The sequence below is a fragment of the Hyaena hyaena genome, unplaced genomic scaffold (assembly GCF_003009895.1).
Source record: "Hyaena hyaena isolate Hyena2069 unplaced genomic scaffold, ASM300989v1 scaffold_233, whole genome shotgun sequence".
Taxonomy (NCBI): Eukaryota; Metazoa; Chordata; class Mammalia; order Carnivora; family Hyaenidae; genus Hyaena; species Hyaena hyaena.
In genome coordinates this window covers 1,301,556-1,323,885 of record NW_024080866.1, presented here as the reverse complement: position 1 = coordinate 1,323,885, position 22,330 = coordinate 1,301,556, and the positions used below count along the sequence as shown (strand labels likewise).

At 35.5% G+C, this 22,330-nt stretch overlaps 1 protein-coding gene and 1 pseudogene across 2 annotated transcripts in view; one reads left to right on the top strand and one right to left on the bottom strand.

Annotated features, from left to right (window-relative positions):
- NT5C2 (5'-nucleotidase, cytosolic II) overlaps positions 1–22,330 on the bottom strand; it is a 92,388-nt gene that overhangs the window by 23,871 nt on the left and 46,187 nt on the right. For both annotated transcript variants that reach the window (XM_039243931.1, XM_039243933.1), the window contains exon 3: positions 18,772–18,845. In XM_039243931.1, the coding sequence (XP_039099862.1) occupies positions 18,772–18,845 (74 nt within the window). The remainder of the gene's footprint in view (positions 1–18,771; positions 18,846–22,330) is intronic.
- On the top strand, positions 14,411–17,561 carry LOC120239559 (annotated as a pseudogene).

Genomic DNA, 22,330 nt, shown 5'->3' with positions numbered 1-22,330 from the left:
CAACAAAACAAAACAAAAACAAAAACAAAAACTGGTTTTAAAACTGTTGCGATGGGCTGGAACAGAGAGACACCATTTGGATATTGGTATTTACAGGAGTTACTGCCTTCCTATTAGAAGCCTCTGACCATCACTAAAATTCATCTAAATGGTCGTAACAAAAGAAGGATATTGAAGCCTAAGGTACTGAATATTATTTAACTTCTCTGACACCCTGAACCTGGAATACCAAGTCTGATCCTGAAATGTTAAGTGAAAAGATAAACAGAAAAATAAATGTTTTAGTTTATTTTCTTTTAACACATTTCTGGTAAATGTGCTAAATGCAGCTGGTAAACTGTTTAAAACTGAACTACAGTAAATGAAACAAGCTAAACGAGGAAACAAGAATAAACCACAGCAGTCTCACCGCTGTTACGTACCCAAAGTCAGTCTACTTGAACCTAACTACCTACTTTTCTACCCTTCCGACACCTATGTTTGCCATTTTGGTATAGACAAGAACCAATGTCACGCTGCTAAAAACTTAACTAGATGTCTAAATGTGGGATAGAAGGAAACCTTTATTTTGATTCACTCAGTGGATATTTGCCGTCAGTAAGCAAAGTCATATTATTCTACTTTCATAAAGATGAGAAACTACCTAGTCTAGCCAAATAACTGACTTGAAGATACATACAAGATACTGACACTTTTAAGATATGCATTATCTTTAACTTTATAGGGGGTCATATTCCCTAGAGACATTTACATATGGTTTGACTCCTCCCAACTTTTTTTGGTAAGTAAAAGGGTACTAAATAAAACAGGAAAAAAGACCAAATATAATGTCTAAAAGTCTTACATTAAAACTAAGAGAAACCACCACCACCAATCACAATGAAAAACAAATATCCAACCCAACCACCCAAGAATAGTTACTTGCTTTTATGTTGTAAATGTGATTAATATCAACATTCTCTATTTAGGCTATGCAATGTTAGTTCTCTGAGACTGTAACTGGAAAAGGCAAATTAATTCACATTTTCATTAGGAAGTTTTAGATAAAACCTTTCCAAATCTCTCATAAACATAAGACTTTTTCCACTTTTCAAAACTATTTGAAAACCCTAACATAATAACATAGACATAAAAACACCTATCTCTAATCCAGGAGATCACAAATGATCTTTAAGAGATATTGAAAAGTTCTAAAAATGATGTCAATTTTAATTTACTTAAAATACAAAAGCTAGGCACCATGCAACACTTTTAGTAATATAAAATGAAACCAACTCCCAAACAGCTAAATATGTAAATAAACACACAAGTGGAGTTTGGAAAGCTGCCAATTTCAAGTCACTGCAAAAGTAAAATTAAATGGCAAGCAAAAGATTTGTTTAAAAAATTACTAAGAGTATTAGAAATGGTTATTTTAAAACAAAATGAAAAAACTCCCTAATTCCACTTTTTCCCCCTCTATGAGCTTGTTCACTTAGCAGGAATGTGTATTTAAGAGTATTCTTTTGTCTAATTTTTACTACTGAAGTATAATTGACATACAATGTTATGTGAGTGTTGTGTGTACAATATATATATATATACGTGATGCAGTGCTCACCATGATAAATGTAGTTACCATCTGGAAAGTACAGGTTCCAATTTAAAACAGAAAAACTGAAAATTTGAGATAATAACCTTAAAAATCCTCCTTAACCAAAGGAGCTGCTTGTAATTTTAAAATTGAAACAGTTATTATGTAATTTTTCTCCGAAATAAGAACAGCTCATCACACTCAAACCCCTTTACTAAAACAAAACAAAACAAAACAAAACAAAAACACCTATACTAAAAGTTACAGAATGTAACAAACATTTGGATACCTACTGTGTACCAGGTACTAGATGCTAAGAACAAAAACCAACTAGTGGTCCTTGGCCTGAAGAAGCTCAAAGTGAATTACAGGGATATACAACTAGGTTTTTATAATCAATTTCAGAAAATCAATACCATAATGCAGCTAGGGAGGTAAAAAGGGACAGGGAAGGTGCCAATTAACGCAACCCAGGAAGTCTTCTTAAAAACTATGTGTGTGGGATGTCTGGGTGGCTCAGTCGGTTAAACTTCCAACTCCAGGTCAGGTCATGATCTCATGCATGGTTACTGAGTTCAAGCCATGCATCAGGCTCTGTACTGACAGCTCAGAGCATGGAGCCTCCTTCAGATTCTGTGTCTCCCTCCCTCTCTCTCTCTGTTCCTCCCCCAATCATGCTCTCTCTCTCTCCCTCTTTCTCAAACATAAATAAAAAACAATTTTAAAAATTAAAAAAAAAAAAACTATGTGTGACTTATTCAGGCTTAAACAGATACTTCATTTTTATAACCAATATCTCCAAGTACTATAAAGTTCACCAGACTTTCTAAGACTCAGATTCCGATAATTTATCTATTATCTGTCTGTATCATCATCAGATATATCACCTATATCAGTGTTCAGTTATTGTGAAAAATGGGCTAAGTGTTGGTGCATGTCTTGCCTAAAGGGCAAAGTAGCTACTTTAGCTATTCATACTCAGCCAAATGTTGCCAATTCTGTGATAACAGCCCAGACTGAATTTTTACTTCTCTCAATTTTTAATTACTGACTCAATTTAAAAAAAACAACAAACTGTATTTGAGCCAACTATGGTCTGGGGTCTAAAACTGGGTCCATGGATGAACAGTGTGCAAAGTCTAGCATATACTTTAGGTCAAATACTTCCAAATAAGTTCTCCCACCTAACTGAAATGTTTTGACTATCCTCTTCAGAGTCTTAAAGCAAGGAGAATTTAGGTACTTACTGAATTGTAAATCCAGATGGAAATAAATTCATTCTTCAATAACCACAGAGTATCCTAGTATCCTGTTATTCTATTCATCTCAAAGAAAAATTGAGAGGGTGGATAAAAACCTTAGGAAATAAAGGAAACTTTAGGCACTTTATTTGGTCTCTACCACAGTGCCATAACAAATATGCCAGAACAACTATAATTACCTGAATTTGATTCCTTCCCATGGCTGTCAAACAAAATAAATGTTCCCAATGATTGAAAGAAAACACAATCACACCATGATCTGCCTAGGTAAACCCCACTATTAGAGTTCTCTGACCCACTAGGCTTTTATCCACAAGGCTTAACCTTAAACTTTCATTACACAGCTTGACTCCGTTATCATCTGGTCCTTTTCTCAGTGACCATTAACCTCATGATAAAGCAAACATTCAGAGACTGTGTAAGCAGAAAAGAGATGAATCAAAAATTAACTACAGTAAGACTCCTTTTAAATTAAGTTTTTTTCATGTTTTTTATTTTGAGAGATGAGAGAGAGAGAGGGAGAGAGAGAGAGAGGAGGGGCAGAGAGAGATGGAGACACAGAATCCAAAGCAGGCTCTGGGCTCTGAGCTGTCAGCACAGAGCCCGACACAGGGTTCAAGCCTGAAGAGATCATGACCTGAGCTCAAGTCAGACACTTAACTGACTAGGCCACCAAGCATCCCTCCTTTTAAATGTTTTTACAACTTTAATTCCAGTATAGTTCATGTTAAGACTCTTGAAATAAGTTTATCCTTGTTGAAAACAGCAGGCAATATTTTTTAAAATAAGATTTCAGTAATTGTACAGATGCAACTAATATATGACACTCCAAAAAATAATCTGGTTTACATTTAATGCTTTTATGACTGGCAATGAAAAGATCATAAACACTGATAAGTGATTATTTGTATCACTCATCTTGTAATGGAGAAGATGGAATTGGGATTTTAAACAATATTTTAAATCTCCTAATGACCTACGAACCAACCATGTATTATTGCAATTCAGAGAGATTAATTTAAAATTACTGAAAACACGGGGTGCTTGTGTGGCTCAGTCAGACATACAACTTCATCTCAGGTCATGATCTCACGTTTTGTGGGTTCGAGCCCCATATCAGTCTCTGTGCTGACAGTTCAGAGCCTGGAACCTGCTTCAGATTCTGTGTCTCCCCTCTCTCTCTGCCCCTCCCCTGCTCTCGCTCTCTCTCAAAAATAAAAACGTTTTTAAAAAAAAAAAATTAGTGAAAAAACTAACTGGGAAAGTGAAATGACATAAAGGGAATCAAAGCTTGGATATTAAGTGTAGACTCATATATGTAAAATAGGGATGCTTACAAGTAATATATAAATCTAAGATAGATAACATAAATTATGTATCTAAAAATAATAGTCTCAAGGGTATTTAATCTCAAATAACACAAAGAGCTTTTATCTATAACTAAGATTATGCACTGGAATTTTCTTTCTGTCTCTCTTTCTGCCTCTCCCTATTTCTCTTTCTTTTAAAGAATATTTATTTTGAAAGAGAGCAAGCATGTGCATGGGGGAGGGACAGAGAGAGAGGGAGAGAGTGAATCCCAAGCTGGGGCCTATCCTACAAACCATAAGATCATGACCTGACCTGGGGCGCCTGGGTGGCTCAGTCAGTTAAGTGTCCGACTTCGGCTCAGGTCACAATCATGGTTTGTGGGTTCGAGCCGCGCGTCGGGCTCTGTGCTGACAGCTAGCTCAGAGCCTGGAGCCTGTTTCAGATTCTGTGACTCCCTCTCTCTCTGACCCACCCCTGTTCACACTGTCTTTCTCTCTCTCTCAAAAATAAATAAAAAAAAAAAGTAGATTAGAAGTTATAGGGGCTGAGGTGAAAAGGTGATGGAAAGTTACTGCTTAATGAGTTTCTGTTTGGTATAATGAAAAAGTAGTGAAAATTGATAATGGTGAGGGTTGCACAAAATTGTAGATTTACTTAATGCCACTAACTGTACATTTAAAATAGATAAAATAGTAAAGTTTATGTGTATTTAACCACAATTTAAAAAAAAGGCGGGAAAACAGTGCTCTACCTTGTCTGAGATGTCCTTGGTGATAGCCATACCAATAATATATATAGTACTTCTTACTTTAAGTTGTTTCTTCTCCTTTAAATGCCACTAATGCCAGGGGTGCCTGGGTGGCTCAGTCAGTTAAGTGTCTCACATCAGCTCAGGTCATGATCTCATGGTTCATGAGTTCGAGCCGCGCGTTGACCTCTATGCTGACAGCTTGGAGCCTGGAGCCTGCTTCAGATTCTGTGTCTCCCTCTCTCTCTGCCCCTTCCCTATTCATGTTCTGTCTCTGTCTCTTTCTCAAAAATAAATAAACATTTAAAAAAATTTTAACTGCCACTAAAGCCAGTAAGTTTCATGAGGATATACAATAGCTGACAGAAACATGATCTGAGTGCCCTGGACTTAAGTCCAAGTAAATACACCATGCAAAAAAATGTTCATTTAAATGTCAAGTGAGTTGAGTCAATTCCAAAAACAATAAAACAAGATCACTGAGTGCATCTACTATGCATGACAGGATAAGATGACAGATCAAAGGTTCTGAGATATTTCTGCTAGTGACAGGATAATCCTCTAATTTAGCAAGAACTAGTTTCTCTTAATTTCTTCTCTGTTACTTTTAATAGCTTTATTCTATCTTCTCTCTCTGCTTTAGGTTTGTTACTTTAAAATGCTTAGGTGTGAGATAACTGGATTTCATCCCTGGTGGCCAATAATATAGCCTAGAGAGGAGAGGAGGGCAGAAAAATTCAAAAGGGGAATATAACATATTTTTAGTTCTTTCAAAATTAAAAAAAGTGCACAATTTTAGAATTTTAACAATATCTAGAACAGAGTATTTACACAGTACTCTTAAAGCTTCATTCCCTAACACTCCTAAAAACAAGAAGAAAAACTGTAAAACTATCTGTATTCTATAGATGAGGATTATATTCAAATGCAAGACAAAGATGCATTTGTCCTAGAGAGGATTTCAATTTTTGGTAAGAAAAGAAAAGAAAAAAGATGATTTTTTTGTTTATGAGCTTTTTACTCTGATTTCTTATTGACAGATTAATAAATAATTTCTGTTCCTGTGATAGCTAGGAGCAGCATAAGAAACAGAACTGAACTGGATTTACATTCTAGCTATGAATCTTAAGTCAATTGCTATGTACAATTTCTTTTACTTCTTGGCCTGGTGAACTATTTGTAAAATGGAGGCAATCCCCCTCTCAATAAACAGTGGGCTGTTGTAAAGAGTAAAGGGTACACTGTGCAGGGGCGTCTGGGTGGCTGAGTCGGTTAAGTGTCCAATTCTGGATTTCAGCTCAGGTCTTGTGGTTTGGGAGTTCGAGCCCCACATCAGGCTCTGTGCTGAGAGTGTGGAGCCTTCTTGGGATTCTCTCTCTCTCACACACACTCTCTCCCCACCCCCTTCTCCTTCTCTCTCTGCCCTTTCCATGTGTGTACTCTCTCTTAAAATAAACTTAAAAAAAAAAAAGGTACACTGTACATAAATTACATTTTCTAGCACACAGAGTAGTACATGCTTAATAAATGTTCTCTTCCCCTTGACGATTTCTCAGAAAAATGGGAAGGACTGGACACTGACCATAACATCCAATAGTACTGACATGGTAACAAAAAATAAGGAACTTATTGTTGAACTCATCCAATGGCTCAAAACCCTAAAGTGTTGGAGCTGGGAAAAAAAAAACTGTAATGTGTCTCTTTTTGGATCTTTGAGCTCAACAGGGGCAATGAAAAGAAAGGAAACATAAGAAAGGAAAAAAAGGATACTTCTTGATTGAAAAAAGAAAAATCAAGATGATTTAAATGAACCATAGGAGGCGCCTGGCTGGCTCAGCTGGCAGAGCATGCTACTCTTGATCTCCAGGTTGTGAGTTTGAGCCCCACACTGGGTGTGAAGCCTACTTACAAAACAAAACAAAACAAAAAACAAACCAATTTATTTTTATTTTTATTTCTAGGGGAGAGAGAGAGAGCGTGAGCAGGGGAGGGTCGGAGAGAGAGGGAGATACAGACTCTGAAATAGGCTCCAGGCTCTGAGCTGGCAGTCAGCACAGAGCCCGACGCGGGGCTTGAACCCACGAACCGCGAGATCATGACCTAAGCGAAAGTCGGACGCTTAACCGACTAAGCCACCCAGGCGCCCCAAACCAATTTTGAAATAATACATTTTCATAATTGTAAACCAAGAGTCATTCCATATTTGTGAAGGGCTTTAAGTAAATATTAACAAATCCTCCCCAGACGCATACACTCTTCCTTGGGGTAAAGACTTCTGAAAATTATACACACATAATTTTGATGTTAACTCCATGAAACTTACTAATGTTAAGTCTTCCATGCAACTACGAAGGTCAACTACTTCCTTTCATTAGAAGAGTTTTATTGTTTCATAGTAGCAAATAATTTCCCTTGCACTTATTAGAAGCATTATCAGTGATCCCTTGTCATAAAGGAAAAATTTTTAATTTAAGTAAGGACCCTTTCTCAGAAATCCATTCCTTCACCATGATCCTACTAAGAAATAACCCTTCACTAAAAACAGTGCTTAATTTCTATGTAAACATAATCTGATGCCAACTACCTTGACATCAGAAATCTATTCAGAAAATAACTTCAACTTTCTATTAAGTTCATGATCATCTGTAATACTTAAAAAGAAAATTCAGTTCATAGCAGCACTCTCAAAAATAGCCAAAACATGGAAAGAGCCTAAGTGTCCATCAATGGACAAATGGATCAAAAAGATGTGGTTTATCTAAACGATGGAATACTACATGGCAATGAGAAAGAATGAAATCTGGCCATGTGTAGCAACATGGATGAACCTTGAGGGTGTTATGCTCAGCGAAATAAGTCAGGCAGAGAAGGACAAATACCATATGTTTGCATGTATAGGAGGATTAGGAAGAACTTAATGGAAGACCGTCGGGGAGAAGAAGCGGGGAAATAGTGGGGGAGAGGGGAGAGAGGCAAACCATGAAAGACTCTTGAATGCTGAGAACAAACTGAGGACTGATGGGTGTCGGGGGGAAGGGGGAGATGGGCAGGGAGGAGGGCACTTATGGGGACGAGCACTGGGTGTTATATGGAAACCAACTTGACAATAAACTATCTGTAATAAAAAAAAAAAGAAAATTCAAAAACAAGATTAAATATTCCACTGCTATCTGTCTAGCATTCCTGGTTTTTCCACAATATATAGGAATATAAATGAGCTTAAGGTTGATATTCTTTTCCTTATTCCTTAGATTTTCCTGTATAGCTCAAGATTGGTAAATCAATACTTTGGTATCACCAGTCAGAGCAATAGAACTACTTTCAGTGCATTCATCATTTTATATACATTATTTCATTTAAACCTTATACCAATAGTTTGCCCACACACACACCAAAACACACATATACCCCCTCCACACACACATTTTTTTCTTATTAAATGACTAAGGTCAATCACACCCAAAGGTTTCTGCTTTTTCTACAACCTCACAGTCTCTAAGGTAAAGATAAAAGTAAGACTAGGCATAAACTCTGAGTGTGTGTGACTTAGTTTTCAAAACAGAAATAGAATTATTCTGGTTTGCTTTCTTTTCAATCACTTTTTACATCCAGATTACTCTAACTTAATAGCTACTGGCTAATATTTGCTTGTAAAAGAAACCACATTTTACAGATTAGCAGTCTGTCAGATAGTGAACTATAATCATGAGGATGTGATAGCAGTACTTTGTTACTTATTAAATTAGAAAAGAATTTCTCATTTGAAACCTCAGCAATAAATTTCTGGATATAACATTATACAACTAAGTAATAGAATACTAAGAGTAATAGAAACCACAGGTCCATTTATGCCTATTTGCCACTTAATGAACAGGCTTAAAAAAGTCAATTCTCCCTTTGTTTTCCATTTTCACTCTACTGTCCACTATTACTAACAATTCAGCAATATAACGTTTTTAGCAGTCCTCTATACAAACTAAAACAAAATTCACAATTAGTATAGCTTGTTCCCTTCATTCTATGGAGAGGAAGCATATAGGTTAAAAACCTTCTTGCTCTTTCATAAGTCCAAAGACCTAAATCTTAGGTTGACTTTGAAGATCTTTTTTGGCTTCATTTGTCCTGGGAAATGAAATCATCATTCTGATCCATCTGTTTGAAACATTTAAGCAGAAAAAGCCTAAAAGATTGCTATCAGATAAAGACCACAAACACAAAATCTGTTGTCTAGAATGCACCTACATTAGAGCAACTTAATAAAATAGAAAACCAAAGCACCCAAAAGGTCTAAGTAAGGGAAAAAAAGCCTCAAGAGAAGGGAAAAGAAAAACATGTATCTGCAGAAGAAGACGAAAATATGGAAAAGACCAGATTCTGATACATATCATGTGCATTTTTTTATAAAACAAAACAAAACACAGTCCACCACTGGTCAATGGTAAAGCTAATATAAAAGACTCAGTATTATCTAGAATCTAAACAATGACTTTCATATATATAACTCATCTGTACTTGGTATACAAATTGGTGAAAGCATAATTAATGTACACTCCCATAAGAGAAATAAAATGTTAATCGCCAGTCTTTAGAGAGATAAGGGGCTAAATACCAATAGTGACATTAATTTTATAGACAGATTTCAGGATTAAAATTAATTTAAACCCAAGACATCAGGAAAAATTAGTTTATGTCAGCAGGTAAGTTCTTTATTTTGGGGTTTTTTAAATTTTATATAAAAATGTCAATCTTACATAGAAATTCTACAAATAAACTAATAAAAATGTTCAAAATGTATAGCTCCATTTAATTACAAAGATAGCTGATGATAAAGAGGATCTTCTCTGAAAATTTGCATTGAGATGAGATGAAGGTAATGAGGTTCCCATCAGAATGGCTTATGCTACTGAACACTCTATGCCACACTTCATCCAGGGAAATAAATGTACGAAATTATAAGCAAAATCATAAAATTTTTAAAAAGTAATACAAGTCCGGCAATTATTTCTCTTTAAAAAAACAAACAAACAAACAAGCCAGGGGATCTGGGTAGCTCAGTCGGTTAAGCATCCAATTTTGGCTCAGGTAAGGATCTCAAAGTTCATGAGTTAGAGCCTGGGCTCTGTGCTGACAGCTAGGAGCCTGGAACCTGCTTCGATTCTGTGTCTCCCTCTCTCTTTCTCTCCCTCCCCTGCTCACACTCTGTCTCTATCTCTGTAAAAAAAAAAAAAAAACATTAAAAATTCTAAAAACAAACAACCCAACAATCCCTCAACTTAACTTCATTCTATCAAAAGTCTATGCAGTTTACTTTTGGAAAATTACAACGTCCTTAGAGTCCATGTATGTATTCTTGCCTTAATTGTCCTCATCCTTATTTATTAGTGACAAATCAGAGTTTTAAATTACTCACCACCAAGTCTATCTACCCCAATATTTGACACAAAGAACAGCATTTTTAATTGTCTTAAATTTTTTATTTTAGAGAGAGAGAGAGGGAGAAAGAACAAGCAGGGGAGACAGAAAATGTGAGAGAATCTTAAGCAGGCTCCAAACTTAGCGTGGAATCAATGCAGGGCTCAATCCCATGACCACAAGATCATGACCTGAGCCAAAACCAAGAGTCTGATGCTTAAATGACTAAACCACCCAGATGCCCCAAGAATATTTAAAAACATCAGATTATTCAAAACAAATTTTCCTATCAGTATGAACTATTAAAAAAAGGTAAATAATCAAACCCAAACCATCACACCCTTCTACCAAAGAAGGTCTGCTATAGCCATTTTCTAGAAAACCAAAGATAGAGCTTAATTCTTACCAAAAAACCCTTAAATCTCCAAAATTAGATCCCATCTCCCACACTTCCCATGAAAAAGTTATATACATTTCCCACACTGGAAAACAAGGGAAAAGAAAAGACTCACCTATGTAGCTGTTTTCTCAGACCAAATTTAGGCAAAGTTTACACAGTGTGATAAGGTAGGCCCTAAGCCAATAACCACCTTGTCTCAACAAATGTTACCTTTCTAAAATGTGACTGCCATCTGAGATGTGATATCCTATCCATATACTTCAGAAGCATCAAACCTAGCCTAACAATTTTATTACATTCTAATTCTGAAAACTAGTAATTCATCTATGCTGTAAAGAGTAACTCCATTATCACTCAAAATATTTTTTGCCTGAATAGCCAATTCACAGATTATGCTAGATAGCAGTTTTATAGCATATCTAATAATTTCATTTCAGATAAAAGTTAACACTTTTATTGGGTGATTCCTTACTCAAATAAAAAAAGCAAATACATATATTAAATGTCTTTTCTACACTGGAAATAGCAATATACAAAGAAGACAGCTTTATAATTAGACACTACTTATTAAGCATCTAATATATGAGCTAATTCTGAAAAAAATTAAGAAACCAATTCTTTATATCCTTCAAATTCTAAAGTCAAAACATACAGGGAGGGGGGAAATGAAAGAAAGTGAACAGTGCCACATTTCATTCTGCACAGAATATTGGCATTTTCCATAAACACTTGAAGCAAGAAAGTAGGTCAACAACATCATGATGTTAAGAGGTAAAACAGAGAAGGAAAACAAACTTAAAAAACATAATCAGAAATAAAAGTGGTTATTAAAACCACTGCCTATATTAAAAATATAAAACAAACAAAGATAATGGTGCCTAGACTAATGGTGCCTGGACTATTTGGATAGTACTTTATCCAATTAATTTTATAAGAAGTTACTTTTTTTATAGTCAGCAATAATCATAAAAGAAGGTTGCAAGTTCATACTTAAAAATAATTCCTTTAAGGGGTGCCTGGGTGGCTTTAATTGCCTAGCTCTTGGTTTTGGCTCAGGTAATGATCTCATGGTTCATGACTTTGAGCCCTACCTGGGCTCTGTGCTGATGGTGGGGAGCCTGCTTGGGTCTCTCCCCGCCCCCTTCTCGCTCTCTTGCTCTTTGTCAAAATAAATAAATAAACTTTAAAAATGTTTAAATAATAATAATTCCCTTAAAATCACTTTTAAATTTAAATCTCCCTCATTCTCATGCATTCACTAAAATCAAAAGCTGGTTCTTAGCAGGGGGAAAAAAGAAATCGGTAAAGCTGATAAACCTTTTGCTAGACTGATGAAAAAGAGACAAATTATCAATATCAGGAATGAAAAAGAGAACAGTATTACAGATCTTACAGACCTAAAAAGAATAATAAAATTATAAATGTTATGCCAATAAATCTAAAACTCAGTGAAATGAACACAAATTATCAAAACTGATATAAGAAGAAAAAGAAATTCTGACTAGCCCTCTGTTTAAAAGTTGAATACATAATTGAAAACCTTCCCACAAAGATAAGTCCTGGCTCAGACAGCTTTACTAGTTAATTCTATCAAATACTTAAGGAAAAAACACCAATTCTACCCATACTTTCAGAAAATAGGATGGAGGAATAATTCCCAAAGTCATTTTCTGTGGCTAGCATTCCACTAAAACCAACATTCAAAAGACATTACAAGACAACTATAAACCAATGCTTCTCATGAACAAAACACAAAAATCCTCAACAAAATAGCAGCAAATCAAATTTGCCAATATATAGAAAGAATAGTACTTAAGTGTTATTTACTCCAGGAATGCAAAGTTGGTTTAACATTCGGAAATCATTCAATGTAATTCATGCGTTCAACAGAAAAAGAAAAACCATATGGATCATCTCAACAGGCAGAAAAATATTTGATGAAATTCAGCAACCATTCATGTTAAAAGAAAATTCCCAGAAAACTAATAATAAAAGAGAACTTTCCAACCTAATAAAAAGCATTTACAAAAAACCTACAACTAATATCATACTTAACAGTGAAAAACTGAACATTCTCTCTCCCTAAGATCAAGAATACAGCGAAAAGGTCCATTCTCAACACCTCAATTCAACACAGTACTACGGTTTTAGTGCAAGAAAGCAAAAAAAAAAAATTTTAATAAAATATAAAGATATACAGATTAGAAAGGAAAAAATGATTTGCAGATAATCTGATTATATATGTAGATAATGCTAAGAAGTCAATAAAAGAGCTACTAGAATTAAAAAGTGAATTTAGAAAGTCTCAGGATTCAAGGACAATATACAAAAATGATGTTATATCTAAATGCTAGGAGCAAAATAACAGAAAATGAAATTTCAAACACCACTTATAACTACATTAAAAAATAGGAAATACTTAAAAGATAAATTTAACAAAATATACATAAGACCTTTACACCAAAAAAGACAAAACACTGCTAAGAGATACTAAAGAAGATTAGGTTAATGGCACAATGTATCACGTTCCTGGACTGGAAGCCTCAATGTAGTTAAGACGGCAAATTGATCAAGAAATCACCCTGGGGTGCCTGGGGTCAGTTAAGCATCTGACTGTTGACTCCAGCTCAAGTCATAATCTCATGATTTGTGAGTTTGAGCCCCATACTAGGCTTTGCACTGATAGTGTGGAACCTGCTTAAGATTCTCTCTTTCCCGGGGCGCCTGGGTGGCTTAGTTGGTTAAGCATCCGACTTTCACTTAGGTCATGATCTCGCGGTTCATGGGTTCGAGCCCTGCGTCGGGCTCTGTGCTGACTGCCAGCTCAGAGCCTGGAGCCTGTTTCAGTCTGTGACTCCCCCTCTCTCTGACCCTCCCCTGCTCACGCTGTCTCTCTCTCCTAGAAATAAAAAAAAAAAAAAAAAATTAAAAAAAAAAAGATTCTCTCTTTCCCTCTTTCTCTCTCTGCCCTTCCCCTGCTGCACACTTTCACTCACTCTCAAAAGTAAATACATAAACTTAAAAAAAAAGAAAAAAGAACTTCTACAACTCAACAATAAAAAACAAACAACCTGGATCCCCTGGGTGGCTCAGTTGGTTAAATGTCCAATTCTAGACTTCGGCTCAGGTCATGATCTCACAGTTCATAGGTTCGAGCCATACCAAAAATAAATAAATAAACTTTAAAAAGTCTTTTTTACAATAAGAGAATAGAAGCCAACTATTATTTTTGGAGCTCTTCTATAAATCTAAAATTATTTCAAAATAAAGTTTTAAAATGTTGAGAGTAAGAAAAAAGAAAGAATGAACCATTTACTGACAGAGAGAACATCATCAATGAATCACAAAAACATTGTGCTGAGCAAAAAGAGGCCAGACACAAGAGTATATGCTGTATGACTCCATTTATATGAAATTCTGAAAAGGGCAAAATTAATCTCCAATGATAAAAAGCCCTGAGGCAAATGCCAGGGTAGAAGGAAGAACTGACTTCAAAGAGGCAATGAGGGAACTTTTTGGAGTGATGGAAATATTCTTTATCCTAATTGTGGTGGTAGTTACACACATATACATTTTGTCAAGCTAAATGTGTACATTTAAAATACATGTGTTTTATCGTATGTAACTTATTATTTTTTTTAAATTTAAAAAGTAAGTTTATATTTGAAAGTATTCCACTTGGGTCTCTCCTTTTGGCAGTGCACAGCAGCAAGATGGTGGTGCAAATTTCCAAGATGAATTTTGTTGCTGACAGCATCTTCAAAGCTGAACTGAATGAGCTTCTCACTTGGGAGCTGGCTGAAGATGGCTACTCTGGGGCTGAGGTCCAAGTTACACCAACCAGGACAGAAATCATTATCTCGGCCACCAGGATGCAGAATGTTCTGGGTTAGAGGGGCCGGCGGATCCAAGAATTGACTGCTGTGGTTCAAAAGAGATTTGGTTTCCCTGAGGGCAATGCAGGGCTTTACGCTGAAAAAGCGGCCACAAGAGGTCTATGTGCTATTGCCCAGGCACAGGCTCTGCATTACAAACTCCTGGGAGGCATCCCTGTGTGGAGGGCCTGCTATGGTGTGCTGCGATTCATCATGGAGAGTGGGGCCAAAAGTCGTGAGGTCGTGGTGTCCGGGAAACGCTGAGGAAAGAGGGCTAAGCCGTGAAGTTTGTGGATGGCCTTATGATACACAGTAGGGACCCTGTTAACTACTACCTTGACACTGCTGTACACCATGTGCTGCTCAAAGTGTGCTGGGCAACAAAGTGCCGATCATGTTTCCCTGGGACCCAAGTGGTAAGACTGGCCCTAAGAAGCCCCTGCCCCTCATCATAACAAGTACAATCCCGAATCCCCATCCCCTATTTTACCCATCCCTTCCTTTATCCTCCTCTCCTCCAGTAACCATAAGTTTGTTCTCTGAAGTTAAAAGTCTGTCTCTTGGTTTTTTTTTTCCTTTGCTTATTTGTTTCTTAAATTCTACATATGAGTGAAATCATATATTTGTCTCTGACTTATTTCACTTAGCATTATATGCTCTAGCTCCATCCATGTCATTGCAAATGGCAAGATTTCATTCTTAATGATGGCTGAATAATATTCCATTGTATATATATACCATATCTTCTTTATCCATTCATTAGTCGATGGACAGTTGGGCTGTTTTCCATAATTGGCTATTATAAATAATGCTGCTATAAACACAGAGGTGCATATATCCCTTTGAATTAGTGTTTCTGTATTCTCTGAGTAAATATCTAGTAGTGCAATTCCTAGATCATAGGGTGGTTATATTTTTAAGTTTAAGGAACCTTCATACTGTTTTCCACACTGGCTGCACAGGTTTGCATTGCACCAATGCACAAGGGATCCTTTGTCTCCACATCTTTGCCAACACCTGTTGTTTCTGGTTTTTTTATTTTAGCCATTCTGACAGGTGTGAGGTGATATGTCATTGTAGTTTTGATTTCCATATCCTTGATGATGAGTCATGTTGAGCATCTTTTCATGTGTCTGTTGGCTGTCTGTATGTCTTCTTTGGAGAAATGTGGTTCTTGTCTTCTGCCCATTTAAATTGGATTATTTGTGTTTTAGATGTTGTTTTATAAGTACTTTATATATTTTGGATGCTAACTCTTTATTGGATGTCATTTCCAAATATCTTCTCCCATCCAGTAGGCTGCCTTTTAGTCTTGTTGACTGTTTCCTTTGCTGTGCAGAAGCTTTTTATTTTGATGTAATCCCCATCACATGTATTTTTCCTTTTGTTTCCCTTGCCTCAGGGGACTATCTAGAAAAATGTTGCTAAGGCCAATGTCAGATTGGCTGTTGTCTCTTCTAGGATTTTTATGGTTTCAGGTCTCACATTTAGGTTTTTTTTTTTTTTTACAGTTTTTTAATTAATTTATTTAAGTTTTTATTTTAATAAAGTACAGTGGTTAGTTCTTAAACAGACATATTAAAACTCATGTGCCCAAATTGTTCATTCAATATATATATTTTTGCCGAGACCTACTACATTCCAGGTTTGACAACACATAGGATATTAATGTGAAAAAGAAAGCCCTTGCCCTTGAAGAACTCATAGTCCAATGAGGAGACAGGCAAGCAATCAAGAGCTGCAAATGATATATAAATTGGTCTTAGGAAAGGATGTACCAAGGTGTCAAGACTACAGAGAAGACAAAGTCTCAGATGAGGCTTCAGAAAGAAATATAGACCCTTTCTAAGAACTTATCCTGTGAGGCTATTACACTTATTCCAGGGATGTTTATCCCAATGTACTCAAAGCTTTCAAACAACACTTCTTTTAATCTTCCCTCCATACTTCATGACACATTTTTCTGGTTTAAAGTCCTTAGCACCTCAAGGGCATGGGGTTTTTTAAATAACAAGTTATCCTCAGATAAATTTGAGATATACAATTCTGGAAATTAGGTGACAGTATAAAGCCAATAAACTTGTTTTCCTATGTGCTTTATGAAGCCAGCATCATAAGAAGACTAACAATGTTTTTCATCCAACACTCAATTGTTGAAATAATGTATAGTCTCTCAAGGGAGACTACTTCAAAGTAGTCCTTTTGAGTGCTTACTTAATTCCTGGTTTGTTTGTTTAAGGGGAGGAGCTTAGCACTTTGAAATTATACCTCACTATAAATTGTCATTATTCAAAATGATAATTTAAACTTATCATATACATATATCCATGTGTGTTTATACTCACTCATACATACAAATGTATGCTTAGGTTTGAATCTCAGTTCAGCTATATCGCAACTAAACTTCCTTGCAAAGTCCTTAATGTCTTATCATCTGTAAAATGAAGCCAATAGCAGTATCTGCCTCATACGATTTTTATAAATATTACATAAATGACGTGAATGAGATAATTTATGTATTAAGGAGATAATCTATATACAGCACTTAGAACAGGACTCAGCATATAATAAGCACTTAATAATTGTTAATAATTCCTACTATCTTCATATATAAGTATATTAGTGTCTACACTAAGAGTAAGCATTAAAATATGAAATGGATTACAAAAACACAAAAAAAGCAAATAAAAAGAAGAAATCATAAGGTATCTTTAAAGTTTAGAGACTAAGGTTCAGTAACTTTTTCATTATACAAGAAAATTAATTTCTTCACTATTCTGTGGGAATAACTATATTATCTCAATGCTCAGTAACAAAATATGCCTGGAACCTACAGGTTTTCAATAAACACTAATCAAGCTATTTCAATACAATGAGGCTGTCTTAATAACTAAGGGGAAAAAATCTGTCACTTTTGACCCCATTAACTTCTATTTCTGTTTTAGGTAATATCTCACCAATCCTTTCCCTTGAAAGGTAAACTTCTATAAAGGGGAGAGACTGCAGGGTTTTCTCCCAATTTGGACCAAAACATCTACCCTGAGAAAGTACAGTATTTCCACCTGCTTTCTGACAAGTGCTCCTAAAAATGTCTGTGTCTAATTAGAAAAATATAAAAGAACAAAAATACTACAAAAACAACTGTAAGACAACAGAAAATCAAATAAGAAAGAATATAAAGGAAAGAAAGGAAACTTCAAACCAAGTCAGTATATATTTTTAATATATAAGTTGTTTGGTAGAAGTCATGGCCACATCTATGTGGCAATTACCTATAAGCTTCATGTGTTCATTTTTGCATTATATTATTATAGCATATATTTATTATTATTCATTTACTAGCCTAAACTGACATCAAATTGAGATATAATTTGAGATCAAACTCAGTTTTCTAATACTGTTATAGAAAGGGTTTCTGAAGATAAGTGAATTTATACATTTTAAGATTTTTGTGTGAAGACAGTATTTTTTAGAGAAAATTTATGAAAGATTCTTTTCCAAGTGTTGTGGCAATACACACATGCATGCACATACGTATATGAACATGCATTCAACTCAGTCTTCCACCCCGACTACTTCTTAAATTAAACGACATTTTCACCAGATTCCAAATATTTCAATAAAAACATCGTTAAGTTCTGAAAAATCTTGCAACTAATGACTAATACATTATTTTAAATATATCTCAGAGACAGGAAAGGAGAAACAGCACAGTGCTGTGTTTAAAGTCTATCTGATAATGAATAAAATGAATAGTTCTAATTTAAAAAAGTCTTTATACAGTATATTTGCAATCTATTTGACTTAGGAATAACATTAAAAATTTTAACTGATAAAAGTTTTCCTTGGGTAGAGCAAAATATACAAAATTCCATCCTTGAAGAACAGATTAACAAAGTAAAAGTCAGAAGTGCTCTAATATACACACTAATGTATAATTTCACTGTATTATTTCTTACCAGGGTCTCTAAAATAATTTAATACTGTTCTACATATCTTTACTATCTAAATCTCAAGGATAACTGGTAATTTCAATATTCATAAATATCAATGGAAGGAGCTTTCATAACAAGAACTTCTGGTAGCTAAATATATGATTAAATCAACAAGCATTTATTAATTGCCTGCTGTAGAACCACTGTGTTATATCTAAACCAGTAGTTCTTAAGCAATCAAAAAGTGCTACTCACCAGCAAGTGTGTAATCCATGTCAAAACCAAAACACTTTATTTTTTCCATGGCTAAACTTCGGTTCACAAACACCCTAAAACAAGGAGCAAAAAATAATATCTGAATTAATACTGAGACAAACCAAAAAAAAAAATTCCTAATTTAATAGAATTGGCTATCTTTCTAGATTTTTTCATTTAGGTACCAATATTTAGATTCATAACAAAAATTATTCAAGTCCTTCTTATACCATAAGTGAAATCAGTAATTATATAAAGAAACACGTATTTTCTTATTGTACCTTGGTATTAACAATGCCATGTGCTGAAGATTTCAGAGGAGATTTCTCCTTTCCTAAGTCTGACCCACCAAATAAGTTGACGCTTGAGATTTTATAATATATTCACTCATTCATTTGTAATTTATTTCATAAGCAGAGGTTCATTTAAAGCCTACCATGTGCCAGATACTAAAGATATAAATATATATAGATTCATTCAAACACTGAGTGCCTACTATATCCCAAACAAGGTACATGATACAGCAGTGAACAAAGAATACCTGCCCTCATGGAACTTTTATTTTCCTTGAGGAAATTCAGCCTAGAGAGAGACTTATACACACATAAGTTTAGCAATTCAATAATTGCTATACATTAAGACATAGGAGAGAGCACCAGTTCTTTGGGGGCCGAAAAGATGTGTGAGTTGAATCTTAAGCAGTCAGTGGAAGTTTTCCAATTGTACAAAGCAAGAAAGGCAAGCCAGGACAAGGTTTATAGTAAACTATAAAACATTTACAGTGGCTGGAGCCGAGGAAGTTTGTTTTGGTTTTGCTTTTCTGTTTGTTTTTGCAAAAGGAGGTTTTTCCAGAAGGGCAGGAGGAGGAGGAAAGGGCAATAAAAACTATGCAGCCAGGGGCACCCAGATGGCTCAGTCGGTTAAGCATTAGACTCTTGATTTCGGCTCAGGTCAAGATCTTGTGGCTGATGAGCCTGAGCCACGCACTGGGATCAGCACTGACCCTGTGGAACCTGCTTGGAATTCTCCCTCTCCCTCTCCCCCTCCCCTGCTCTTGCTCTCTATCTCAAAATAACTAAATATATTTTTTTAAAAAGCTAAAAGGTTAGGAGTCAAAATCATGAAGATTTTGTATGCCACATCAGAGTATGGACTTTACTGGCAGGCAAGCACAAATTATCAGATTTTGAGGAAATGAAATAATCAGTTTCAAATTTCAGAAATCATTTTTGAAGACACAGGGGAAACTAAAAATATAATGGCATGGTACATCATAACCATGATGATATTGTGGGGTAAGTTTTAATCATTTCTGAAAATAAAAATATGCTTTCCATCTGATCCCCAGCTTGATAGCAAAAGCACTTAATGGTTCATTCTCTTATTGTAAAACCTTTTCTTTGCTTTCATTTTATAAGTAACTATGAGAAATGAGAATCCTACAAATCACCTAGAAAACTTGTTAAAAATAAAGATGCTGGTCTGGGCTCCCCTATTAATGATGTACAGGTCAATAACCTCCAAAGAGGACACACTATACCAGGGGAAACAGAAGACTCCACTGGGCACAAAAAGATTCTAGGTCTTCCTTCTACTGATAACTTAGCTCATCGTTTAAAAATGTTGAATTTATGTTTTCTACTATATATAAATAAGGACAAGAGTACATGAAGGAACGAATGTTCTATATTTTAACTGATGGGATACTGAGGAGTTTGGGAACCGCTGACCTAGACAATGATATTTAAAAAACATTTTTTTTTAAGATTATTTATTTTGAGAGAGACAGAGACAGCATGAGTGGCAGAGGAGCATAAAAAAGAGGGAGAGTGAGAGAATCCCAAGCAGGCTCTATGCTGCCAGCACAGAGCCCACTGTGGGGCTCAAACCCACGAAACCGTGAGATCATAAACTGAGCTGAAAACAAGAGTCAGACACTTAACTGACTGAGCCACCCAGGTCCCCCATAATTTTTTTTGACTCTTCAGCAACTCATATATTACTATTTTAAATTTTAACACAGAACTTTTCCTCTCATCTCAGAATGTATGCATGAATTTTAAACGCAGACCAAAAAAATCAAGTATTTGCTTAGAAATATTTTATTTTTTTAAACATTTTTAAAATTTTTATTATTTTATTTCTAGGAGAGAGAAAGGGAGAGAGAGACAGCGTGAGCAGGGGAGGGTCAGAGAGAGGGAGATACAGACTCTGAAATAGGCTCCAGGCTCTGAGCTGGCAGTCAGCACAGAGCCCGACACAGAGCTCGAACCTGCGAACCGCGAGATCATGACCTAAGCGAAAGTCTGATGCTTAACTGACTAAGCCACCCAGGTGCCCCTGCTTAGAAATATTTTAATCAAGGACTTAAAATCAATAGGCTCTTGAATTAAGAACTAGTAATCTTCTGAAAAATAGGAAAAATCATTACTTATCTTGGTGTGCTATGCACACTAGATTAGCTCTATAAAACCCTTAGTTCCTGAGAACTAAATCCTGAGAATTAATGCCAGTATTGATATTTAGCTCCTTATCTCTGTAATGCTATAGATTAACACTTCCTTTCTCTAAAGGGATTATGTACATCAATTATGCTTTCACTAGTTTATCTACTAAGTACAGATGAGTTGTATATGAAAGTCATTGTTTAGAATCTAGGTAATACTGAGTCTTGTATATTAGTTTTGCCAATGACCAATGGTGAACCATGTTTTAGATAAAAAGTACCTATCAGGTCTATTTATAATTCCTCTCTTACCCTAAATTATTCTAACAATGTTCTTTGCACATGATGTATATCTAAAACTAGTCCTTTGCATTTTTGGCTTCCTCTGCAGATATGTATTTTTCTTGGGGCTTCTTTTTCCTTTAATTAGACCTGTCGGGATCTCTAGCTTCCTATTTTAAGTTGCCCTAGTATACGTCCTTACTTATGGATAGGAAGGGGATAGAAGACTAGTGGGTAGCTAAAAAGATACAAGGAATTACAAGATAAATGACACCAACCCAAATTTTTTAAACACCCCCACAACCACAAATATATCAACATGACCCTTCTACCACTTCATCAAATTTCACCCTGCTTTTACTAATAAAAAGCATCTACTTTATCATCACCTTTTCTCAGTTACATAAATCCTTTTGAAGGCACAAGAGGGAGAAGACACAAAGTAATGGTTCTAACTCTGGAAACCAAATGTTGTGGCTGAAGCTTAAGCTTTTCAAACACACTCTCAATTCAGGCTAGAGGCCAACTGGATCAAATCCTTGATCAGAGCCCAAACAGCTGACATGCCTAAAATATTCTATGGGAATTCAGGCAGGAATAGACTGGGAAGATTATTCTTCCTTGTGATACAACCCAGGAGGGATACTCGTTGGGGCCACATATTAAAAGAAACAGTTTGTTTCTGATAGAAGAATGATGTGAGCTGGTTTCAGACACAGCTAAAATCACAGGGAAAACACCAGACTTTGTTAATATCATTCAATCAGTGCTAAAGGTAGAAAGAAACTATCAACAGACCCAGCAAGATAGCTTACCACAGTTTCTTTCTTG